At 44.7% G+C, this 26,619-nt stretch overlaps 1 protein-coding gene across 1 annotated transcript in view; it reads left to right on the top strand.

Moving 5' to 3' along the window:
• Window positions 1-155: 155 nt before the first annotated feature.
• LPCAT2 (lysophosphatidylcholine acyltransferase 2) overlaps window positions 156-26,619 on the top strand; it is a 71,896-nt gene continuing 45,432 nt past the window's right edge. Inside the window, exons 1-8 of the mRNA XM_062176257.1 lie at window positions 156-389; window positions 11,476-11,615; window positions 13,995-14,212; window positions 16,141-16,253; window positions 17,705-17,765; window positions 18,731-18,789; window positions 20,612-20,646; window positions 24,349-24,403. Coding sequence (XP_062032241.1) covers window positions 225-389; window positions 11,476-11,615; window positions 13,995-14,212; window positions 16,141-16,253; window positions 17,705-17,765; window positions 18,731-18,789; window positions 20,612-20,646; window positions 24,349-24,403 — 846 coding nt within the window. The 5' untranslated portion in view covers window positions 156-224. The remainder of the gene's footprint in view (window positions 390-11,475; window positions 11,616-13,994; window positions 14,213-16,140; window positions 16,254-17,704; window positions 17,766-18,730; window positions 18,790-20,611; window positions 20,647-24,348; window positions 24,404-26,619) is intronic.

Genomic DNA, 26,619 nt, shown 5'->3' on the forward strand with positions numbered 1-26,619 from the left:
TCAGGGCAAAAGCATTCACCTCCAAGGGGGGCGGAGCTATATTGCCGAGGAGGAGGAGCCAGATAAGTAAAATGTGGAGCTAGAGCCGAGGGGCGGGGCGACAGCTGCCGGCGTCTAGGTAACAGGCGCCTGCGCAGAGGCCCCGGAGCGGCGCCTCGGGCTGGGACTCTGCCCTGCGCGCTCCGTTCCTGTGGCTTTGCTCGGATCCGACGGCCGGTTCCACCATGAACCGGTGCGCCGAGGCGGCGGCAGTGGCGGCCACCGTGCCGGGCGCCGGGGAGGCGGGGCTGCGGCCACCCATGGTGCCCCGCCAGGCGTCCTTCTTCCCGCCGCCAGTGCCCAACCCCTTCGTGCAGCAGACGCGGATCGGTGCGGCGAGGCGGATCCAGGTGAGGGGCGTGCGTCCGAGAGGGGCGGGAGTCGGAGGCAGGAGCTGTGGGTCTGGGAGCTGCGGGCATCGCAGGGGCTGGGAGTCCGACGCCGACGGAGATACCTGGAGGATGCGGGGCAGGCCACCTGCGAGCAGGATCCCAAACACGAGGGGCGGTGGCCGAGACCTCCCGTGCCCGGGAAGGGGCGATGAACCTGCCGGAAACTTGAACTTGAGCTCTTCGCGCGTGTAGTGGGTTGCAGATGCAGACCTAGCCCAGTAGGGTGGGGTTCGAGAAGTCTTTTTTTTTTTTTTTTTTTGGTTCAGGGAAGGAGAGGAGTCAGCCTGGGAGGGGTGGAGTGAAGACAGCAGAGAGCCCAGGTCTGGAAATAGAACAGGTAAAGCTGGAATGATCTGAGCACAGGCATTGGGGCTAGAGAATCCGAAGCCCAGGAAAGGGCTGCGAGCCGGAAGGTGTTCAGCGGCCTTTGGTCCTGTGCCGGTCTGCACCTGTGGGGATTCAAGGCTGAGAAGTAGCCCCGAGTGGTGGCTACCTCTGGTGAAAACGGCTCCGGACGCAAAGCAAGTTCCCTTTCCTTTCGCGAGCAGTCGCAGGCGCTCTGCCAACTTCCTCCTCAGTGGAGTTAGTGCTGGGGGTGGGGGACCGCATCTGTCCTGTGTAGCCTGCAAGAGGAAGAGTGGTTTTGGTGTTTCTGGTCTGGGTCACACACTGCTTTGCTTTGGATTTGAAGGAGTAGAACTTGGGAACGGCCTTTGCCTGCAGAGCTAAGTCCAGTGGGGGCTAGAGGAAGGGGTCGGGGGTGTTTGAAGAAGGGTGTGAGAGCAAGAAGATGTGGAATATGGCAACCAGAGCCTCTTGCGGGGTCGGGAGCCTTTTTTCTGAGGAGGGCCATAAAAATGAACAACTTAAAAATGAACCTGCTGCGGATGCATTGAATTTTGAGTCCCTCCTGCGCTGTCCTGGCGAGGGCAGCCCAGATGCTTCTGCTGGCCTTCTGTGGCCCACGGGCTGGTAAGAAACCGAAAGCTTAAACAATTTGACCTTCATGTCTGTAAATAGATAGATGTTCCCGTTGAGTCTGGGAACTTCCGAAACACTTCTAACTTGGACATTGACCATCGTCCAAGAGTAAATTTAGCCTGATCTGGTCAGATCACTCACTCTTAAAAGTATGGCCGTCTATTTGGCTTCATATTTGGGAGGGAGGAGCAGAGTGGCATGTGTATACGTGTTTGGGTAACACCTATGGTAAACTGTTTTTCCCACCTGGCCTGCGACTGTTCAGATAGCTAGCTCCCATAACTCAAGAGAGCTGTGGCCTTACGGAAAACTCGGGACTCCTACACAAAACACCTGGTCTTTATGAATTGTGTGACTTTGCCCCAAGTCACTTAACCTCTCTGAGCTACAGAGAGGTTATTGTTATGTAAATTGTAATATAATACCTCAAAGGAGGCTTACAATTGAGCCAATGTGTGAAAAACCTGGTATTGTTTGCTGATCTTAATACAGATCATCTTTTTGTGCTACTTGTTACCTACAAGTTGTATACTGTATTTAAAATTTTCTACTTGGATTGAATGTAATTGAACATTCTGGGTGTTAAATTAAAAACAATCCAAATAGACCTGAGAAACCAAAGACATGTCAATGGTTTGAATGGTCTGTGTATTTCAAAAAAGGTATTTAGAAACCAAGAAGGTTCCTATAGCTTGAATGGAGTGTGTCAGAGGCTCATTTGAATCGGCCTGGTTGAAAACCAATGATGCCTGCATTCCCCACTTTTAAAGATGGGCACACTTCACCTGAGGATGACTTGCAGTGATTCATTCAGAATACATTTAAGATTTTATGTATTTGAGAGACAGACACAAAAAGAAAGATCTCGTTTACTCTCAGTGCCTGCCTCAGCCGGAACTGGGCTGGCTCAGGCCACAGCTGGGAGCTGGGAACTAAATCCGGCTCCCCCCTGCGGGTGGCGGGAACTCGGAGACTTAGGCCATCACCGTGTCCTCCAAGGCCTGCATTGGCAGGAGGCCACACTACACCTGGCATGCTGCTGTGGGGTGCAGGTGTCTTAACAGCTGGGCTAACCGGCCGCCCGTTCCAGCCCGCTATGTCCAGTCTTAAATGATGGCCCATATCTGGCATCTGGCACTCTTGTCAGTTTTTGCATCTCCTACTTTGTGTCCCTTTTCTTTGGATTTTTTTTTTTTTCAATTTAAGGATTGGTTACCTTGGGGCATGGGAAAAAAGAAGTAGCCTGTAACCTGGCTTTCAGGTCCTTGATAGAATATAGAGTTGAAATGGGTGTTTGCTTGTAATTGTGGCGTTATTTATGTTGAATGTCATATTTGTTGAAAGCCTGCAATATATTTCACAAGTGCTAATCTCTAGGAATACAGCAGTGAACAAGAGAACTAGGACCCTACCCACCTAAAGCTTACATTTCATTGAGAAGGTTGAAAAAACAAGACATCCAATTCCATGTTCAGTAAGTGCTGTGAAGGAAAACCTGGGCATAACCCCGAGGGAATGCTTACCTACAGAGACGGCATGTAACCAAAAGGAAACATGATGCGGAGTCTGCGCAGATGGTCAGAGTCTCCTTGGAATTACTGATAAGTACTGTTACTTGTAGCAAGCCTTAAAGATGTCACAGAAAATAAGTTGCCCAACATCTGACAACTTGTTCGGCTAGCATCCATATTGGTTGTTCACAGTGAATATAAATATACCTTACTTTATTATCATTTTTTAATAGACCTTACTTTAATCTCACTCCAACTCTTTCTTCAGGATCTATGCTATGGTTCTTGCTTATTGTCAGTACTATTTCTTGGTCTTCTAGCTATAAGACTTTTCAGAAAACTTGGGCAATGGTCTGCCAGAGTGAAGGGGGAACTTTCGTCATCTGATCTCCCTGGTATGATTCCCCAACTCTCACACCACCCACTCCAAACAAACATACATTTATTTTAAGCGGTGTGCTTACTATGTACACAGAGCTTCCATTTTTTTTTTTTTTCCAACAGGCAGAGTTAGACAGTGAGAGAGAGAGAGAGAAAAAGGTCTTCCTTCCATTGGTTCACCCCCCAAATGGCTGCTGCGGCCAGTGCACTGCGCCGATCTGAAGCCAGGACCCAGGTGCTTCCTCCTGGTCTCCCATGCGGGTGCAGGGCCCAAGCACTTGGGCCATCCTCCACTGCACTCCCGGGCCATAGCAGAGAGCTGGCCTGGAAGAGGAGCAACCGGGACAGAATCCGGCGCCCCGACCGGGACTAGAACCCGGGGTGCTGGGCGCCGCAGGCGGAGGATTAGCCTAGTTAACCACGGCACCGGCCCTACCTATTTGTTTTGTAGGAGATAGAGTGATAGCAAAATTTTATGATATTTATGAGTCAGAATCATTTAATAGGGCCAGCTTTGTTCCCTGGAATGGTGGAGTAGCTTAAATCAGGTAAACCTTTCCATAGTCAACAATTATAAATCCTGGTCAACATGTACAGTCTCTCTGTCTCTCTCTCTCTCTCTCTCTCACACACACACACACACACTCACACTATGTGAAGCCACTAAACACAACAGAACAATTCACAGTGCAGGAGACTTTTTCTTCCTTGAAAGACTAGTCCTGTGGTGGGGGAGATCTCCCCCCACTGCCTTTTCCCCCTGAGGGTTCTTACTTCACATCCTGGGAGGAAATGACGAGAAAGCCTCGGTCTAAGGAGGCAATCCCAGCACGGAGAGACTGCACCTCGACACGCGAACGCCTCTCAAATCCGTGGCTGATGCCTGAACTCTGTATCGGCGAAGGAGCCTTGGAGAACCCAGGAAGAAAGCCACGGCTAGGACAAAGCTGGGGAACGGACCTTTCAACTGGCGACTGCCCCCGGGGAGGCACAGTTGGAATAAGACCGAGTAAGAGGCCCGAGTAGACACTGCAGGCTTTTTCTTGGACCCTCACACAGGTGATGCCCAGATGAAAAGCTCTGTTAGGACTAAGGCTTGGGTCTGAGACTAAGTGCAAACCTCAACCAGATTTTCCCTCACAAGTCACAAGGTGGAGGTAATGAGTCAATGTTTTACCTACCTGCTAGGGAAGGCAACATTCTTTCAGAAGGAGAGCAGAACCTGGGATATCTACAATGTATCATGCAAAATGGCCAACATAAAACCATACTAGAAATTCACAGAAATGCAAATAATAAAAATAGGACCTAAAATGCCACCCTGATGTAGGGATTTCCAGGTGACACTTAGAGCGTCTGTTATAAATGTGTTCAGGGTCCTAAAGGAAAAGAGTGTCCCAGTAAGAACACAGTTGGAAGGACCTTAGCTGAGAAATAGAAAATGTGAAAGGGAACCAAGTGGACGTCCTGACCCTGAAAGGAATTATGCCGGGAATAAAGCATTCCCTGGGTGGGCTTAACAGCACATTGGCAGAGGGAGTGACCTTAGAAGGGCGTCAGAATCATTCACACTGAAAAGCAGAATGAAAAAAATTGAGATGATGGGACATCAGCAAAGACAGCTGTGGGCAACGGGTCCCCAGCTGGGCTTGTTCTGGGCTCTTGTCCCCACACCTGAAAGAATTCAGGGAGCAGACGGAAAAGTGAACAAGAAAGCAGGATTTATTTAGAGGGTAGTACACACTCAAACGTGAGTGCAGGCAGACTCTATGAGGAGGGAAGAGCTGCTGCCCCTACCAAAGTTGGGGTCGTGCCTTTGCAGGTCTGGGGTGATGCCATAATCGGCTGTGCTGCTTCTGATCTAACTTCCTGCTAATGTACCTGGGAAAGCAGAGGGTGATGGCCCAAGTGCTTGGGCCCTTGCCATTTCTATGGGAGAAGGATGGAGTTCCTGACTCCTGACTTCAGCCTGTCCCAGCCCTGGCTGTTGTGGCCATTTTGGGAGTGAACCAGTACATAACAGATTTCTCTCTTTCTTTCTCTTTTTCCTCTATCAAATAAATAAATGAATGAATCTTTAAACAAGTTTAAAAGGAGGCCATAGTAGATAAAGGCACTGCTTACAATGCTGGTTTCCCACGTGGGCACCAGTTCATGTCCCGGCTGCTCCACTTCCAATGCAGCTCCTTGCTAATGGCCTTAGAAAAGCAGCGGAAGAGGGCCTAAGTGCTTGGGCCCCTGCTACACACATGGTAGATCTGGAAGAAGCTCCTGGCTCCTGGCTTTGGCCTGGCCCAGCCCTGGCCATTGTGGCTCTCTGGGGAGTGAACCAGCAGATGGCTGATCTCTCTCTCTCTCTCTCTCTCTTTCTGTCTCTCCCTCTTTCTCTATAACTCTGACTTTCAAATAAATAAGTAAATCTTTAAAAAGAACCAACTTAAAATTCTGGAGTTGAAAAGTATAGTAGCTGAAATGAAAAACTCACTAGAGAGGCCCAGGAGCAGACTAGATCAAGCAGAAAAAGAATCAGCAAACTTCAGTAGTAGAGGCCAAGTGAGATTATCCAGCTTGGGGCATAGGAAGAAGGTGAGGAAAATGAGCAGTCTCAGAGACTGTGGCTGTTGTTGTGTGCACCAAAATATTCATAATGGAAGCCCCACAAGAAAGGAGAAGGGGCATTTTTTAAAGAAATAACAGAAAACCTGCTGAATTTGGTGAACAGCATTAATCTGCATGCCAGAAAGCTCAAGGAATTCCACATGGAATGAATTTAAAGACACTTACATCTGGAGATATCATAATCAAAGTCTGGAAGCCAAAGAGAAGGAGAAAACCAGGAAAATAGAAGCAACTCCATGTACAAATGATCCTCAGTAAGATTAAAGCATGACTGCTCAGTATGAACAGTGGAAGCCAAAAGGCAATGGGCGGCATCTTCAAAGTGCTGAAAGCATGCACAGTGAGAACGAAGAGTTGTAGTTGGAAAACTGTCCTGAGGAAAGGAAGTAGAGATGAACAAAATCTGTATTTGTCAGGAACACATGTGACCTAGAAGAAACACTAACAGGAGTCCAAACTGAATGGAATGATGCTAGACACTGACTTAGGTCTGTATAAAGAAATAAAGAGCATTGGTACAGGAGATTACATAGGTAGGTACAGAAGACAGTGTAGCGGCTGGTGCTGTGGTATAGCAGGTAAAGCCGCTGTCTGCAGTGCCAGCATCCCATATGGGCACCTGTTTGAGTCCCAGCTGCTCCACTGCTGATCCAGCTTCCTGCTAATTTGCCTGGGAAAGCAGTAGAAGATGGCCCAACTGCTTGGGCCCCTGCACCTGCGTGGGAAGAAGCTCCTGGCTCCTGGTTTCAGATCAGCACTGTTCTGGCTGTTGTGGCCTTTTGGGGAGTGAACCAGCAGATGGAAGACCTCTCTCTGTCTGCTTCTGCCTTTCTGTAACTCTGCCTTTCAAATAACTAAATCAATCTTAAAAAAAAGAAGACAGTGTAAAATTCATTTTTTGTTTGTAAATGTTTTTTCTTCTATTTGATTTCAAAAACAACAACATAATGCAATGAATATAAATCTATGTTGGTAGACATGCAATGTATGAAGATATAATTTTTATGATAATAATAGCAAATACTTGTAGAGGGGGAAGGGAGTTGTTAAGAGGCCAGTTTTGTCCACTATTGACGTTAGTTTGATATTATGCAAGCTAAATTAGTGTAAGTTAAGAAGGCAATATGTAGGGAACCCCCAAGAAAAACTAAATCACAGTAATAAAAAAGGATATGTAATTATTATTGCCTCTAGCAAAGGTAATTAGGCTACAGAAATAACTATTTCTTTGCAGAAGCAACAGGCTGAAAATGAAATGGAAGAAACAGTTCCATTTACCCTAGCATCAAAAATAATAACATTTTAACAAAAGAGTTACAAGACTTGCACACTTAGAACAAAATAAGTCATTAAAAGAAATTAGAAAAGACCTAAATAACTGGAAAGACATCCCACATTGGTGGATTGAAAGACTTAAATAATACTCCCCAGCTTGATCACCAAATGCAACAGAATACCTATCAAAACATCAGCTGATGTTTTTTGCACAAAGGGACAAGTTGATTCTAAAATTTATATGAAGTGTAAGTGGCTTCAAATGCCAAAAGAGTCTTGAAAAAGAACAAAATTGGAGGACTCAAACTTACCAGTTTCAAAACTTCCTACAAAGCAGCAGTGATTGGCCGTGTTACACTGGTACAAGGATTTACACAGAGATCAGTGGAAAGAACAGAGATTCCAGAAGCAAACCCTACACCTATGGCCATTGATTTTCCACAAGGAAGCCGAGATAGTTCCACGGGGAAAGAACAACCTTTCAGCAAATGGTCTGGGACAACTGGATTGACATGTGCAAGAGAGTGAGCGACTCCTCCCTTCACACCAAGTAACCCCACATGGATCAAAATCCTAAATGTAAGAGCTGAAACTAAAAATATATATAAAAAAGGTGTAAATCTTCATGACTTTGAATTAGACAGTGGTTTCCTAGGTAGACCACAAAGGCACAAGCAACCAAAGAAAGAATTAATAGAACTTCATCATAATTAAAAACTTTATACCACCAAGAAGTTAAAAAGACAACCTATAGAATGGGATAAAATAATTATAAATTATAAATATAATAAATAAATTAAATATTATAAATTATAAATATAATTATAAATCATGTATCTGATAAAGGTATAGTGTTGAAAATATATAAAGGAGCTATTCAGCAATCAAAAAGACAACCCAGCTCAGCTATCAACCCAGAATTCTATGTCCAATGAAAATATACTTCATGAATTAAGGGCCAATGAAAGCGTTTTCAGGTAAGTCAAAAATGGAGGGAATCTATTGTCAGACTTGCATGTGAGAAATAGTTTAGGAAATTTTTCAGGTTGTAAGAAAATGACACCAGATTAAGAACTGGATATACAAGAAAGGATGAAGAACACTGGGATTATTAAATATGGAAAGAGAATGTAATGTCCCTTTTCCTATCATTTTAATTTAGTCAAATAACTAGAAAATATCATCATTCCATACAAAAATTATAATTTTTAGCTTACATGTATGCAATGTAGTTATAAAACCAAATGATACTGGAGATGGGAGGTGGGGTTGACTGCTTTTCTTTATGCTGTGTGATGTGATGTAGTATTCATTTGGAGTAGGTTGTTGTATGTCAAGGACACACTTTATAATCCTCACAGCAACTGCTGCCCGAAATTACAAAATGTGTATGCGTGCGGGGAGCTGCTTAAGGCCCAGCATTTGGCACCGTGGTGAGGGCACTGTGGGCGGTACCCACCTCCCATGTCAGAGTGCCGGTGTCGGCGACTGGCTGTGCTCTTGACTCCAGCTACCTGCTAACGCGGGCCCTGGGAGGCCGTGTGTGCTTACTCAAGTACTTGGGTCCCTGAACTGACATGGGAGACCTGGACTGGACTCCTGGCTCCTGGCTTTGGCCTAGCCCACTTCTAGCTTATTGGGGGCATCTGGGATGTGAACCAGCAGCTAAGAGATCGCTGTCTGTCTGTCTCTCTGCTTATCAAATAAAAAGTAATACATGAATAATTTATAAAAAGGTATGGCTAAGGAGGCATTATAGGAATTTAAATGGAAAAGAAATAGCAAAACAACAGGCCTGTGCCCAAATGCATCCAGGATTACATTAAAGGTGACATTTATAAAAGACTACCAATACCAGTTGTTGGCAAGATTGACAGCAACTCAATTTCTCATACATTGCCAATGATACTTTAAAGTGATGCAATATGGGCGGGCATTTAGCTTAGCAGTTAAGACACGCTCATCATGCATTGGAGTACCTGGGTTCAGTACCTGGCTTTGAGTCCTGATTTTGGCCTCCTGCTAATTCAGAACCGAGGTGACAGTAATTGATTCTCTGCCACCAACATCGGAGACCTGGGTTGAGTTCTTACTTCCTGCCCTGGCCCAACCTGAGTTGCTGTGGGCATTTAGGGAGTCAACCAGAGGATGGGAGCCCTCTCTCTCTCTTTTTCTGCTTCTCTATCTCTTCTTCTTTCTCTGCTTCTCAAATAAGTAAGTAAAAAACCAAACATGATAAAATACAATGATAACAGCCACTTTGGAAAACTGTATAGAAGTCTCTTGTAAAATAACATCTGTGATCCAGCAATTGCATTCCTAGGTATCTGGCTAAGAGAAATTACAACATATATCCATAGAGAGGCTTATGGAAGGATGTTTATAGAGACTTTATTCTTAGCCCACAACTGAAAACAATGAAAATGTTCATCAACAGGAGAATCAATAAACAAATTCTTAGTGGTGAAAACAGTGGGCTAATACTCATTTGCATGGCCTTCAAATTTTTTGCAACAAAATAAACTTTTAATTGCATTCTTCATGAACTGTTTTGAAGAATCCTCTTACTGCGCCATCAAGGAGAATGAATTACTGACATATGTGAGAACATGATTGGACTTTAAAAATTATGTTACAGGGAAGGAGCTGGACGCACAAGAATGCATAATGCTTGATTCTGTTTATGTGGCATTCCTGAACAGACAAAGCCAGGCTGTGGTGCCAGGAATCCAGCACTGGTGGCCTGGGGGCACAGGTGTTGCCTGGAAGAGGCACAAAGTGGCTTCCTAGAGTGATGCATGTATTCTGTATCCCGACTGGGGTGGCCGTTACATTGTTTACATTTCTCAAAGCTGAATAAATGGTACTCTCAAAATTTGTATACTTCTTTGTATGTAATTTTTATCTCAAACACGTGTATGTACAAGTAATGTAACAGATTTCAGACAACTGCAATACGAGGGAGCCTCAAAAAATTCATGGAGAACGTGTTTTATGAAAAAACTATGTGGATTAAAAAAATTGTTGCACCAAAATAAATTTTTCTTTTAATTCTATTTTCCATGAACTTGTTGAAACGTCCTTGTATTTTTGCCTTTTTTTTTTTTTTTTTAATAAATTATCTGCATGGGCCAGTAGAGGCAGCAGGGGGTGGCACTGTTCAAACAGTGTTAGTTGGATTCCAAAATAGGACAACATGTTATGTGGAAGGAGAATTTCCTTCACCTAAAAGGCAGTGTGGTACAAGGATTAGGAGTCAAGTCTTTATAACCAAGCTGGGTTCAAATCCTGGCTCTTCCACTAACTTACAGTATGATTTAAGCAGTTTAGTTTATGCCCTGTGCCCCTCATTTCTTCTATGTAAAACAATGTAGGTTTGTTAGAAGTAAATAAGTTACTACATGTCAAGTGCTTTGAGTGGCTGGTACATAGTAAGCATTGCTATTCTTGTTTATGTACTTTTCATTCTTTTTTTATTTGACATATAGAGTTAGCGAGAGAGGGAGAGATCTTCCTTCCATTGGTTCACCCCCAAAATGGCCGTTACGGCCGGAACTACACCGATCCGAAGCCAGGAGCCAGGTGCTTCCTCCTGGTCTCCCCCGCGGGTGCAGGGCCCAAGCACTTGGGCCATCCTCCACTGCACTCCCAGGCCACAGCAGAGAGCTGGACTGGAAGAGGAGCAGCCGGGACTAGAACCCAGCGCCCATAGGGGATGCCGGCGCCGCAGGCGGAGGATTAACCCAGTGAGCCAGGGCGCCGGCCCTATGTACTTTTCATTCTTGCTGATTTCACTGTTGCTCTCTTCTCTTCCCTCTCCTTACTGCTGTGATCGGAAAGGGCTGGCTGCTACATAAAGCAGTGCATTAGCCTCTTCACATCCTAATGCCTTTCCCCACACTCTTCCTTCTGCTGCTAGCTCTCAAAAAAGGAGTTCCCCTCTCACCTTGCCAGCACCTGCTCACCTTGCGGGCCTACTCAGGCTGCAGCTCTCCCAGGAAGCTGTCCTGGTTGCGGAGTCGGGCACAGTTTCCCCAGCATCCTTAGTTCACTCCCAGTGTCACAGTGCTCAAGGTGGCATGTGATTTTCTTCACTGCTTCTTATGCACGTAGTATGCCGTGTAAGGTCGGATATAATGTCTTATTTTTCTTTGTGCTTAAATCTTTGTCTGGTACAGGATAGTACTCAGTCCATCCATGAATAGTATAAAAACCTTCCGATAGTGACGTATTAAAATGGTGTCCATTCATCTGCTTTTACTGACTTTCACTTTCAGATTTTCATTCTTGGAATTATCCTACTTCCACTTCGTGTCTTACTAGTGGGGATAATTTTGTTGCTGGCCTGGCCATTTGCTGCGATTGCAACAGTGTTCTGTCCCGAGAAGCTGACCCACCCAATGACTGGTTGGAGGAGGTAAGAAAGTTATATCCAAATATTAGATAAATCAAAAGTTAGGTCCAAGTATTAGGTAAATCGAGATTACAAAAAGGATTCAGCCTAGTTTAGCCAGTGACCAGCAGTTTTATCTAATTGTTACCCACTCAGTTGTAATCATTTACTTTGATTCTTGGATAAAACTAGTGTTAATTTAGCCTATGTAGAAACTACCACCCAAGCACATTGTGATAACCTTGTGAGTTGTCATTTCCTAATGATAAAACATTTCTTCTGCTGTGCCCCGGAAGTAATACATCTCTGATTCTTGAACATAACCCAGGTAACATCCTGGAAACCATTGCAACTGTCACGTCCTTTGCTTTCTTTTGCTCTCTCCCACTTTTCACATTTGCTGTTGTCCCTCTGCAGTAAGGACATGCTTTCTGCACTGGTGTCACTAGCTGGGTCGACTCCATTATCCTTTATTAATTAATGCTCATTAGAACTTAGGATATAATTATTCAAATAACCTAGCTTTTCAAAATCCATTAGCTTTGAGTCAGAATGGAACTGCTTCTCAAGCATCACGTGATAAGGATGGTATTAGAGAAGAAACTGCATTAATGAAGCTCCCCGTAAAAGTTCACTTCTGTTGGACAGAACCAAATGATTGCCGTCTGTGTGTTTTCAAAGTGGGGCCTGTTAATGCAGACCTCCTGGGTCCCAGATCCACAGATGGGTTTCAGGGCACTGTTGAACTCTCTGAAAATTGTCCGCGATGTTTTTTTCATACGTGAGGGTGTGTTCCTTTCATCCTAATCTCAAATGTGGAGACGTCCTCTGAAATTGCTGAGAAACACTGTTCCAGAGACTCTTCAGGAGAGATTTAGATTGCTGTTCGGTTCAAGTTCTAATGAACAAATATCAATATCAAACACAGGGCTAGTTTGAAGTGGAAATGAAGCCAGTGGTGGAAATGCCCCAGAGAAGCCTCCACCCTTGCCCATTGCACTTCTTTGTTTTATAACTCAAGGTTGCGTTGCATAAAACAACACTTCAAGAGATGTTTTTCACAACCCACAAATTCCTTTTAAATTACCTCTTTGGTTTGCGTTGTTAGTGGCTTGTGAAAACCCAGGGTAATGGAAGGCATAGTCTAATCATCTATAAAATAGATTTAATAAATGCTAGAAAGGGAAGGTTTGCTTTTGTCAATTCAATTGGTATCTTTATCTCCTCTCAGACAGCTCGTGTGGAAGTTATTCTGTGGCACCAGGCTTTGAGTGGCTCTGAAGATGGGCTATTTTGAAACGTAGTTGTCAGAAGTTACATCACAGTAGATGAAAACTGAGAGGTGTGCGACTTCCGTGCAGGGGCGCCCTCCCTGTCCTTCTGTGAATGGAGATTGCGTCTCCAAGTTCAAGGGGAAGTCGGGGAATACAATTCTCTGTGCCCTCTGGAAAAGCACTTTGTCCTTCTGTGTCCCGCTTCTCCTTGCTGTGAGATAGAAGTCACAGAAACGCCCTCTGCTCCTAACAGCTCCTCACGCTGTGACTGCGGGAACGTTGAGAGAATTAGGCAGGAAGGTCGTTTTTTAAAGCTCTCCTTAGGTACCTTGTAAGTGGCCAACACATCTTTGGTTTTTCGAGAAGAGCTGTGTGCTGGTTAGCGCACTGAGCTAGCCATCCTGCGCTTGCCCTTGTGGGAAATGTGTTGTTTCCCTGCGCAGCGGAGCTGGTCAGGGTCAGGGTCTGGATCTTGTCTTGCGTGTCCCCTCCAGCTCCTGGCACAGTTAGATGAATTAAGTAATCCTTAATGACAGACTCTTTTTAAAGAGTTCCTGTACTTAGGTTAATTACTATTGCAAGCAACTGAGCGAATACATTGACTTCTTAAGATTCTGAAGGATGGCTGATTGCCGCGTGAGAGTTCTGAAAGAATTTGGAGACAACTGGCTTTGTTGTTTATTATCCCAGTGTAGATTCCCGAGATGACCACTTTGAAGGCCAGTACTGACTGGGCTGTCTCAGTGGCGGGATATGTGTGGACAATTCTTTTTTCAATCCCTTTACAGTCACAAAATAACGGAGCTACTCTCCAGCCACACGTCCCTGGGCAAATCATTTTACTTCTTCGTGTTTCAATTTCTTCATCTGTAAAATGGAGCTAAGAAGAAGTCATACCTAGCTCATCAGATTAGCTGGAGATTAAAGAGATCAACATGTGGGAAGCATCTAGAATAGTGGCTGGCACCTGGTAGAAAGCGCTTCCTGCAAGTGTCAGCTACTCTTCTGAGCTCGTATTTTACAACGAGATGCTCTGACATATTTTGATCTTATTGTACTTTAGACTCAAGTTCTGCTGCTGGCTTCAATGTGCATAGCTAATTGTGTCTTTTTAATATTTATTTTCAAGGAAAATTGCTCAGCCAGCTTTGAAGTTTCTGGGTCATGCCTTGTTCTTCTCGATGGGATTTGTAGTTTCCGTGAAAGGAAGGATTGCAAAGCCTTTGGAAGCGCCCATTTTTGTCGTGGCCCCTCATTCAACATTCTTCGACGGCATCGCTTGTGTTGTAGCTGGGTTACCGTCTTTGGTGTCTCGAAATGAGAATGCACAGACCCCTCTGGTTGGCAGTAAGTACTTGCAACATTGGCAACATATTTTCATGCACATGCTTTAAGTGAAAACAATCATAAATCATTTCACTTGTATTTCCTTATTTTAATGAGGTACTATTGATCTTGAAAGAATGAACTGATGAGCAAAAAACTAGAGACTTGCCCACCTGTAGCTTCATAACTCCTTTAAAAACTCGTCTTTATCACCATCCCCATCTTGTCTTTCTGTCCTCGTATATTGCCAGAAAGGTTGGCTTTCAAAAACTAAACATGCTTTTTTTTTTTTTTTTAATTTTTGACAGGCAGAGTGGACAGAGAGAGAGAGAGAGACAGAGAGAAAGGTCTTCCTTTGCCGTTGGTTCACCTTCCAATGGCCACCGTGCCCAGAGCACCGCGCTGATCCAAAGCCAGGAGCCAGGTGCTTCTCCTGGTCTCCCATGGGGTGCAGGGCCCAAGGACTTGGGCCATCCTCCACTGCACTCCCGGGCCACAGCAGAGAGCTGGCCTGGAAGAGGGGCAGCCGGGACAGAATCCGGCACCCCGACCAGGACTAGAACCCGGTGTGCCAGCGCCGCTAGGCGGAGGATTAGCCTGTTGAGCCAGGGCGCCGGCTTAACATGCTTGATTTTTGAGAGAGAGAGAGACAGAGAGAGAAACAGAGAGAGGCAGAGAGTGAGAGAGCTTAACCAATGGATCTGTGGAAACACAGGTTACATGCTGTTTTATGAATTTTTCTTTAGGGTGTTAGGTGATAAATAGATCAAGTCTTTTCTCCCACTCTGCTTCCTTCATTACTGCCCCCCCAATCTCCATAAGGGACCTGTGTGTAAACTCTGCTCTGGAACAGTAAGTGCTTCCTGCCATAAAAAATAAGGAAGCAAGCGACGTGTTTTTCCCACCAGATGCTGATTCCTCACCCTGAGGAATCCGTCTCCGAGTAACTGGTCCCAGGTGTCCCAGGTTACTGCAAGCATCGAGTGATGAGAGGGTGGCTGTGGAGGTTGCCTGTCGCTGCCTTGCTGCCATGGAGAAGTGACAGTAGTTCGTGTGCCTTTGTCATGCAGCTAACACACTGCACTGTAGAGAGAGAATTCTTCATCCACTGGCTCACTTCCCAAATGCTCACAGCAGCCAGGATTGGGCCAGGCTGAAGCCAGGAGCCTGGAACTCTATTTGGGTCTCCCACATGGGTGGCAGGGGCCCAAGCACGCGAGCCCTCCTCTGCTGCCTCCCATGACGCACTCACAGGGAGCTGGATGGGAAACAGGAGCAGCTCGTCCTCACACCAGCACTCCGACATGGGATGTGGGTGTCCCCAGCGGAGACTTAACCTGCTTCATCACAGCATCCACCCCAAGGCGCTGAGTTTTTGTTTGTATTTTGATGAAGTTGACATGCTTTGTGTTGCAACAGATTTTTGTTACATTGAGGTTTCTTTTGTATGCGCTAGGAAGCTATCCATTTAGAAGACTGATGTGTTGAAAACTTTAATGAAATGAGCAAGAACTTCCCTCTCCTCATGTTTACAGTGAAGTTGGGTAATCTGTTTCTGTGGTATTTCTATAATAAAACAAGGTGATCTTGCAGTGTGGCATGGAGGTTTAATGTTGAGGGAGAACCTTGCATTTGCTTCTCTTCTATTCTTGCTGCTTTCCTCTATTAAATCAATGAAATATTTTTAACTATAAATATCCACCTCTTCTCCCGAAAGTAGAAGCTAAGTTCTTGTAAACTTATTTAAAATTTTATTTAATTAATTTATTTATTAATTTAAATATTAAAATATGGATTTATTTATTTAAATAAAATTTGATTTTATTTACAATTTTTTCCCTTGATTTGCTGTCATTATAATTTCCCATAAAATTTATTTTATGATTTATCCAGTATTATTGCTGTGGTGGTGTTCGCTGAAAAGCCTTGGTTGGGACTTTGTTTTATAGGACTGTTACGGGCTGTGCAGCCAGTGTTGGTATCCCGTGTGGATCCAGATTCCAGAAAAAACACAATCAACGAAATAAGAAAACGAGCAACCTCAGAAGGGCAGTGGCCCCAGGTAATGGGGCAGGAGACGGCCGTTTAGATAGATTGAGGGTTTACTGTACATCTTTGGACCCACTCATTTGGCTCCCCCTATCCTAGGTAGTTTTAGTGTGGCAGATACAACCAGCATAAATGGAGCAGTGAGTATTATGTGGTCCTCTCTCCCGTGAGATACTTCGTGGACTTGAGTGTATTATACTTTTTTATTCTCTGACCTCTTTAAATGATTTTTTTTTTAACCTTGTGTCCTAAAATGTGATTCTCTGCCTGTGACTTTAATTACCATTAAATTATGAATAATCATATAATTTAGTGCATGAGATGCTAAAACTCTATGATACTCAACAATGCAGTAGACTTACTGAAAAGGTGAGCAAGAACTTTAATCTTGCCTGAAGTACTCAGGTATGTAGGTAGTGCTTTTTCGGTCCGTGGGCATTTCAGAATCCCCTGTGGAGCCCCTGCAGACTTGACCACTTCGCTGTTCCCTTCCCGGGAATGCATCTGAGGGTGAGCGAGAGGCGATACTTCCTGCATAGTCAGTCATGTCGAGGAAGAACTTCCTTTGTCCGGAGATAGAGCGGTCTGATTTAGAATCGTTTTCTAGAATGTTTAGGTATTGGCTGAGCAACCACTTGGGGGGGATATTGTAGAAAGAATTCAAGCACTGGCGAATGCCCCGGGACTCTTAACGCCTCTCCCAGCTCTGAGAATTTATGATTCTCTGTAGTCATTTGTTGTTAGAAGCGTAGCTGTAGAGTTTCCACTGAAAATTATTATAAAATAGGTGTCACTCACTGCTCTGAGTGCAGGGAGTTTCTTTTTTCTTTTATATACTTAGCAGTTGGCTCATGGCTGAATTTTAAAGGTTTCAGAAAATCAAGCTGTTATTTACTTAATGGGGAAACTATCTATACTGCATATCTTTCACATGGAAGATGTAAAGAAGTGTATTAAGAGCTAAAAATATTTCCTCAAAAAAAAAAAGACATTAAGTTGTATTCCATATGTCAGCTAATTCCAAGGAGCATTAAGCACGTTGTAAGTGTTCCCGTCTTTGTCCTCAAGGCATCCCTGAACTGTATGTTATGGGAGTGAGAATCATTTAATAGGAAAGTGGGAGTGAAGAAGTGGGACAGGACCCGGTTCAGGATGTGTGGCAGCAGCATTCGGCAGAGCCTGATGTAACCTTGACCATGACTTTTGGTTATTCAGAATGTTCGTCTCATCACTAAGTATATTCTTTATTCAAAGCGAAGTCCATTTCTCTGATTATCTTTTTGTTAGTCAGACCATGCTTCTTTTTAGGGGAAGATAGAATAATCTGTTTATAGTTTGTGTGAGCCTTATATTTCATTTCTGTTTTTTAAGTGTTCACAGCTGTTTATGAAATTATAAGAAAGCAAGTAAAGAGATAATCTATTAACTAGCCTGAAATATTAAATCTATTTCTTTTCTCCCAAGATACTAGTTTTCCCAGAAGGCACTTGTACTAATCGTTCCTGTTTGATTACTTTTAAACCAGGTGAGATAAATTACATTACATATTGTAACAAAGTAGTGTGGAAGATTTCTCAAACCTTGGATAGTAGTAGAAACAGCAACTCTTTATTTTGCTGTGAGAATTTCTTCTTTTGGGACAAAAAGTGTCTAATCTACAAAACAACTTTGCTTTCTCTTTGCGTATCATTACCCTTTCTTCCTGGTAGAGTCCCCTGCACCTTGCATGTGTGTGTGCGTGTGCGCGTGTGTGTGCACGTGTGTGTGTGTACCTGTGTGTGTTGCACTGAAACATGACATTTTAATTTTCCTCCAAAGAACTCTCCCAGACACCTGGAATCCAGTGTCACTAAATAGGACACCTTATTAATTATCATTATAATATCTTCCAAGGTTCATTTCTGTTTATGGTTAAGAACTCAGTCCTGAATGCCGCTCGGACTGTGACTCGTATCACTGGAACATGTTTTGTGTTAGCTGCTGGAACGCTCAGCTCAGGGGCAGCTCTTCTTGCTTCATGCACTTGCTCTCACCTAGATATTCTCATGTCCTCTTGGTTTTTGTCATAGATTTTGTTTATCCTGTTGAATAATAGGTATTTTAGAAATGAAAACAGATGGAGGAATATGAAGGTACTTCAGAAAGTTTGTGGAAAAACAGAATTAAAAGATAAAGTTTATTTTGGTGCAAAAAATTAAAAATCCATGCATAGTACTTTCCTAATAGTCATTTCCATGATCTTTCTGAAGACGCTTTGTTAACAGAGATGTAAATATTTTAAGTGAATTAGGCCCAGCATTTAACATTTTGCTTAACTATTTCTTAATGTTAAAATTCCTCATTTTGGCAAATACTAAAAATTTACTCAAATTTAGCAAATAATTCCTTTTCTGTTATGTATACTCAAACTGTATTTATTATGAATTTTTTCTTTATTGTAACACTTTTCTTCACATGAAAGCACATCATAAACTTTCCATGTGGTTCTAGGAGCCTTCATTCCCGGGGTTCCAGTGCAGCCAGTCCTCCTCAGATACCCAAACAAGCTGGTAAGGAGAATATTTTACTGCGGGAAGAACTGCTCATTCCACACAGTGCCAGGGCTGCAGGTCCCTCTTGATATTTGCAGGTACATGGCGGAAGCAGACTCATTGTGCTCACTAGGCACCCATTTGTGCACCGGTGTTGAACATTGTTGTGCCAATACTAAGCCGTAGGAAGACGTTCCCTTAGTCTCTGTCGTCACTGGGGTGGGGTCAGTAAGTCTCAGATGTGGGACCTCAGGTAGGCTGGAGTGGAGAAATTTGGGATTCTCTTTAAGCCTCGCCAGAGACTTTGCCGTCAGAGGTGATGCCTGGTGGTGGGGGTGGAGGCAGGAGGAGACATGTGGGAGCTGTTCAGCCCTTACCCGCTGTGTGGCGCTTGGCGAGGAGCCTAGACTATACCAGAAAAGCACTTGGCACCCTTCAGAAAGTCCACAGTTGGTTCAGGAAAGTGCTCTCTCTGTGTCTTCTCCAGGTACATTGTCATCTCTGGATATTGATTTTACAACCCTTTTCCTAAAGAAAGACTTTTGGTTCTTAGAGGAACATTCTTTATGAGGAATTTATGCTACCTAATTTATTAGCTGTCTATGATATTTAAGAAGTCTTGATCAATTCAACTTTCTATTCAGTGGCTGGTTTCCTTCCTCCCTCCCTCCCTCCCTTCCTTTCTTGATTTATCTGAAAGGCAGAGTTAGAGAGAGAGAGAGAGACAGAGAGAGAGAGAGAGAGGTCTTCCATCCACTGGTTCACTCCCCAAATGGCTGCAACAACTGGAGCTGGGCTAATCCAAAACCAGGAGCCAGGAGCTTCTTCCAGGTCTCCCACATGGGTGCAGGGGCCCAAGCACGTGGGCCATCCTCTGCTGCCTTCCCAGGCCACTGGATCAGAAGTGGAGCAGCTGGGACTTGAATGGGTGCCCATATGGGATGCTGATACTGTAGACAGTGGTTTTACCTGTTATGCCACAGTGCCAGTCCCAAGGGGCTGGACATCTATGTATTAAAAAAAAATTAAAATCTATTAAGTTTTACTCATTGTACTTCTTTGCCTATAGGTTTCAATTTATCATCTACGCAGATGTTGTCACACTGTACTACTTTAATCTTTCCTCCCAAGAAACCGTTTTATTTTTTTTTTTAAGAACAGATAAATTCTATTTCCTTTTTCTTTGGAAGCAAATTGATTATCCAGATATGTTCATATTAGGAAAAACCTAGCTGAGCATGTATAATAGTTTTCTAAAAAATTCAGAGCTTGTTTCATCAAAAGATAGATGGTGATATAAAAAAGATGAATATTTGCTCTGTGGATATATAACCCAAGAATTTTTTATACCAGTTCACTGTTCTTAATAATAATAATATGCGGGGTTGGCACTGCGGTGTAGCGGGTAAAGCCGCCACCTGCAGTGCTGACATCCCCTATGGGTGCCAGTTTGAGTCCCGGCTGCTTCACTTCCGATCCAGCTCTCTGCTGTGGCCTGGGAAAGCAGTAGAAGATGGCCCAGGTCCTTGGGCCCCTGCATCTGCATGTGGGGCCCAGAAGAAGCTCCTGGCTCCTGGCTTCGGATTGGTGCAGCTCCGGCCGCTGCGGCCAACTGGGAGTGAACTAGTGGATGGAAGACCTCTTTCTCTCTGTCTGCCTCTGCCTCTGTGTAGCTCTGCCTTTCAAATCAATTCTTTAAATAATAATAATATGCATGTTTTAATTTTCAAAATGTTGCTTTTAATTTCAGAGGAAATGTACATAAATCCTAATGTTAAGATCTTTGTTTTTTGAGATCTTTTCCCTCTGGACTAACAATTTAAATACTTTGTTGTTGTAGGATACCGTGACGTGGACATGGCAAGGATATACATTGTGAGTTGCTCAATGGCTGTTACTAGTTTATGTGAATGCTATGTTAGTGAAGAAAAAGGAAGATCATGTAGTCCTCTTTATTGTTGTTTTGAAAAAACCTTGTTTTCCTAAAAGTAAAGATTCCTGATCAGTTTGAAATCCTGTAGCTGGTGAGTCTCTGCAGAGTCACTGTCTCCATGTGTCTCCTACGTGCAGAATTCTGGTCCTGTGTCGTGTCAAGTGCATGTCAGGTGTGTGTTCACCAGTCAGGACTAGTCCAGGGATGTGGTTAGTTAGCGCCATCCTTAGCTGTAATTTTGTAGCTCCACTTCCGTTGCAGGTTGAGCATTAGCGTCTCCATCCTGATTTTATATCCGGGTTTGCGTGGTTGAGAATGATTTAGTCGGACGGCCTGAAATAGTCATGAGGGGCCTGGTAGGAGGGAGGAACAGCTACCGAGGCTTTCAGTTCTGCTGTCAGATTTTGAAAGCCTGGGGTCAGCGGGTTCTGTAAGAACTAGAGAGAGGAAAGAGAGAACAACTTTGTTATTCAGCATCGCTTAAGAGTGACATCAGCCTTGAAGAACAGAGCACGTGGGACTTAACTTTTTCTCACGATCTTTGCTTTCCTGCTGCCTAGATGAGCATGAACCTATCTGAGGGTCGGTGATGGCCCATGAAACACCGCGGCTGAGGACTTTCCTGGGGGCTGGCCAGTCTTCCTCTGTGGATACCGGGCTCTGAGGGCACTGCTGATGGACAGAGAGGGCGGCCGCCTGGCACTGTTTGACAGGAAATCCTCCCAGCCTCCCAGCCTACGCTGGGCTTCTTTAGATGGCTTTTACGTAATCCAACCAACTGCTGAAAGTCAGATTAAAAATACTGCATAATTTCTCCATTTGTGTGAGTGTGTGTGTGTGTGTATATGTGTGTAAATTGCTTTGCCCTAGTACATTTAAATCAGAATAGATGGGCCAGTGGAGTAAATATTGACACTTGCAAAACATTTATATTCCTGTTACGCTTCAGTCCTTGGTAGTAGCAGTTAAGCAGACAACACCAACAAGGACGTGAATTGTAGAGGCTGTCTGGACAGTACATCATCTTTAACTCCAGGAAAGCAATTCATTCATTAGGCTGGAATACATGTTTCATGTCCACTGGTTTTGTGATCCTAATTTTCAGCCTTTAACACAAAGGAGAATTAGGAAACACAAGAACTCTGAGAGCATTTTAGAGCAAGAAGGGCCCACGACTCAGGTGGGTGGCAGATTTGTGCTCCCCGGGATGTGTCATGCAGTGGGCCCCTTGACAGGTTAGCTCCTACAGAGACAATGACTTGGGCTACAGTAAGTATGATTGATAGCTAACTTTCTATTATCTATCTCTCTATCTGTCTATCTATCTATTTATCTGTCTATATCATCTATCATCTATCACTATCATCTACCATCTATCACTATCTATCAATCTATCTATTATCTATCCATTATCTATTATCTATCTATATATCTATTTATCTATATGCATGCAGCAGTCTGGGGAGATATGGAGGTCAAGGAGAAGGCATCCTGGAAGGGGGGTCGGGGTAGGAACTAGAGTGGTTTCCTTCATCTCGGCTTCTACCCTGGGAAATGTGTGATAAAGGGAAAGGAAAAACGGCAGAGAGAACACGGAGAACAGGAGACAAAAGTGTACTGAGAGGCAGAGATCGCTTAGGCACACAAGCACACACGAAATCTTCAAAATCCACGGTTTTGTTTTGTGCGGTGCCGTCTTGTACTTCCCTGTGCCAAGTCTCATCTCTGGCTTTGTCTTCTGCTGTACTTAATGTTGGTGTCAGTGCTGTGTCTGTTACTTTGTTTTTTTTTTAAGATTTACTTATTTATTTGCAAGTGAGAGTTAGACACACACACACACACACAGGGAGAGACAGAGAGAGAGGTTTTCCATCCACCAGTTCACTCCTCAAATGGCCCCAGTGGCCAGGGTGAGGCCAGGCACAAACACAGGGACCATCTTCCACTGCTGTCTCAGGCTGTTAGCAGGGAGCTGGACCAGAAGTGGAGCAGCTGGGAGAGGAACTGGTGCCCACATGGGATGCTGGTGTCGCAGGCAGCGGTTTTACCCGCTCCACCAAGGCGCCCGCCCCGTGTCTATTACTTGTAGACCAGGTTCCTCAATTGCCCTTGCTTCCATGCTACTCTAGATGTAAATTCTGGGGGAGAAACTTCACAAACCCAACATTTTTTAGACTGATAGAAAACAGCTTTTCCACCCCTGCCTCTTCTCTAAGATTATTCCCCGAGTGTCCTCTCCCTGAAGCTACCTGCTTTGGTATGTAGTGTGGATAAGACAGGTTTAATAAAATCTTACGGGTAGTTTTGGAGGTTTTTTTTTTTTTTTTTTTTTTTTTTTTTTAACAACACTTGGAGTTTTCAGAATAGAATATCTATCTCTTTAAATAATTTAAAAACTATTTTATGGTACATAATATAAATTGACTTTGGAGTTTATAGATTGTAAAAGACTTTGCCCTTTCATATTAACAATTTATAATTAATTACGTAAATGATAAATCTGTTTCCTAAATTCCTCCTTTTAACTAACTTCCTTGTTTAAACTCTTAACTTCCTCAAGTGTCCCTTCAGATAGGTTTTACAGATAAATCGAGTTTTACTTTCTGAGTAACAACCAAAGGAAGGTTGATTAGCTGTTGCCCGATTTCGGGGCCGACTCTGATGAGACTAAACCAGCAATCAGATCCCACAGAAATTATACCCAGAGTCCAGATAGGTGCTGGAGGCTGCAACTGCACACCTCCACGTCAGAAATTATCTCTGAGAGGGTTGGTCAGCTGCTTTGAATGAGAGCCTTTGTCTCACTCTGCAATGAAGTTTTGAAACCTCCCAAAAGATTTCCATAGAACTCAAAACACTTATTCGTATCTGGGACAATTTTTTAAATTATTTATTTTCATTTTATGTGGAGGACAGAGAGACAGAGATCCTCTGTTTGCTGGTTCGCTCCCCACATACCTGCATCAGCAAAGCCAGAGCCCCGAACTCCATCCGGGTCTCTGATACGGTGGGCACAGATCCAAATACTTGAACCATCAGCTGCTGCCTCCCAGAATTGCATTAGCAGGAAGCTGGAGCAGAAGTGGAGTAGCTGGGACTCAAACCAGGCCCTCTGAAGTGGCATAAGGGTGTTCCACGTGGGAGCTTAAGCCACTGGGCCACAGGCCCACCCCAGAACAATTTATCCCATTGCTGCTTTCATGGAAGCTGTCACTAATTTTGTGTGTTTGTGCATGTGTGTGTGTGTGCACATATGAAGAGAGTTTAGAAACCTGATGTTCTACTCAGGAGTTTTCCTAAAATACAGTTTTATACTTTAAACTGTGGCCCTGGCTCGTTTCCCAAGGGATTAGGCACGTGAGTTGGTGTTGTCAGGGAAACCTCACATCTGAGGTTTGCGTGTGGAGCTGTGGCTCCGATTCACAACACATATTTGTTATTGCATTTCGTGGTTTGGCTTTTGAATGTCAGGAATAGTTCTAAACCCAAGAAGTACTGTAGCTGCAGGGTAGCATTTCTAAATGAAAAATAATACCTGGAGTATGCGGGGCGGGGGTGCTCATGTGTTCAGAAAGGATTGGGGACTGATGCTAAATGCTGCTTTGATTGCTCTCTATGGACAGCCCTCTCTCTTCTCTCTCCAGCCTCCAGCTGTGCGTGCTGACCTTCTGCCAGCCCTTCACAAAGGTAGAAGTTGAGGTAAGTCATTCAGAATGTGTCCTGGAAACCTGGGATTTGGCCTCGAATGTCCAGCCTAAAGACCAGATACGAATGTCTGCCACCTTTAAAATACGCTCTTGGTGTGGGCACTTGGTCCTTGGTTAAGACTACGCTTGGGCATCCACTTCCCATGGCGGAGAACTTGGGTCCCAGTGCCGTTATCTTCCCCTGATTCCCTCTTCCTGCTAATGTGCTCCCTGAGGGTCAGCAGGTGCTGGCTTATGTAGTTGGGTCCCTGCCTCCCACACAGGAGAGCTTGGATTGAGTTCCAGGGTCCTGGGTCAGGTCCTGCCAAGCTCTTGTAATTATGGGTATTTGGGGAGCAGACCAATGGATAGAAGATCTTTATCCATCTGTCTCTCTTTTCCTCTTTGTCTTGTAAATAAATTTAACAATAAAATAAAAATAACTCCTGGTCTTTGACAACTTGTGTACCTGAATCCAAGTCTCTGAGGATCATGTTAGGAAATACCTCTAACTCCTGGGAACTTCCAACTGGGAACTAAGCACCGTGGCTGGCCAGAGCCACACCCCATTCCCATCCCTTTCCTTCCCTACTGCTGACCTCTACAGAACCCAGTGATGTGCTTTCACACCCTGAAAAAGCAGGTGATGGTGGCTGGCAGTCCCCCAGCTCCTTGAAGAGTGTGTGCTACAGAAGCTGAGAGGTGCAGCCTGCCTCGGGGAGGGAGGCACCGAGGTCAGAGCCTCACCTATGGAATCCTTGTGCACACGGCAAGCCTGGGGCCGTCATGTCTGGGAGGCAGCTCCTACCGCCACTCCCAGAGCTCTGTCAGTGTGGGTTGCAGCGGCAGGTGGGCTGCGGAGAAGTTAGAACATTCTGAAAACTCTGCCCAGATTTTTAAGATGCTGCAGGTTGGCTCCAGAGCTGTTTTTAGTTGCTGAATGGGATATGGAATGGCCCTGAGCTCTGGATCTGGTGAGAGAGAGAGAGAGAGAGAGAGAGAGAGAGAGAGGTCTTCCATCCACTGGTTTACTCCCCAGATGGCTGCAACCGCCAGAACTGTGCCGATTGGAAACCAGGAGCCAGGAGAATCCTCTGGGTCTCCCATGTGGGTGCAGGGGCCCAAGCACTGGGGCCATCTTCCGCTGCCTTCCCAGGTGCATCAGCAGGGATCTGGATTGGAAGTGGAGCAGCCAGGATTTGAACTAGCGCCCATGTGGGATGCCGGCGCCACACTCACTACACAGCAGTGCCAGCCCCTGCCCCTCCTTTCAATAGCTGCTCATTCGAGTCAAGTAGCCCTGTTCTCTTTTTCCAAACACCAAGAAAACCCATACTTAGAACAGCCATACAAGTCTGGAAAACCTCTCTCTCCCCCCCCACCCCCTCCCTCCCTCCCTCCCTCCATCTCTCTCTCTCTCACACACACACACACACACATACACACACACACACCCCTCTTTCCTCTAATTTTACCCCTGTGCAGCTGAAACAAGATCTTAGCCCCAGATACGTGCAGATGCACAGAGAGCTGTATGTCGCCGTCTGGCACGTGTGTCTCTCTGGGCAAACTGCATTCCAACACGAGTATGCAAAGTCCTCCGTTTGAGCTCTGACTGCCGGTACATTTCCTCCCTGCGTCACGGGTTTCTTCCTTTCTTTTTGCAATGGCAGTGTGTGCATTCTCCAGCTGTTCTGGGACCTGCTTGGATAATATTCTGTGGCGAAGAAAAGAATATGCCCTTTGTCCCAGAGTTTCACAAACGCGGTGGCTCTCCGCCAGCGGACAGTAGCTGAGTCGGGAGGGATTTGAGGTCCTGGGATTGTGGCGTAGGGTGAGTTGGAGGGAATTTGTAGACTTGAAATGTAGTGTTCTGGTTTTAATTGTATTTATTTTAGATTTAAGATGCTACCTTTCACCTGGGGGATTCCCAACTACTTCATGATATTGGAGTATTTTAACTCCCCACCATTCAGATGTAGCGGAAACTGTGTCTCAGCAGGCTTCCCTCTCTAAGGGAGCTCGCACGCTGGCTTGGGGCTTTGAGGGGCTGGGCACGGCCTGTGGAGCTGCAGCCTCCCCGCCAGTGCGCTGAGCGGACTGTGGTTTGCAGTCTCCGGTTGCAATTGTCTGGGAATTGGAAGCATTACCCTCACTTTTTTTTTTTTCCCACCTTTAAAACTCTTGGATGATCTTGTGATTATCTTAAACATGTTCTAGGTCTTCTTG

This window comes from Lepus europaeus, chromosome 19 (genome assembly GCF_033115175.1).
Source record: "Lepus europaeus isolate LE1 chromosome 19, mLepTim1.pri, whole genome shotgun sequence".
NCBI lineage: Eukaryota > Metazoa > Chordata > Mammalia > Lagomorpha > Leporidae > Lepus > Lepus europaeus.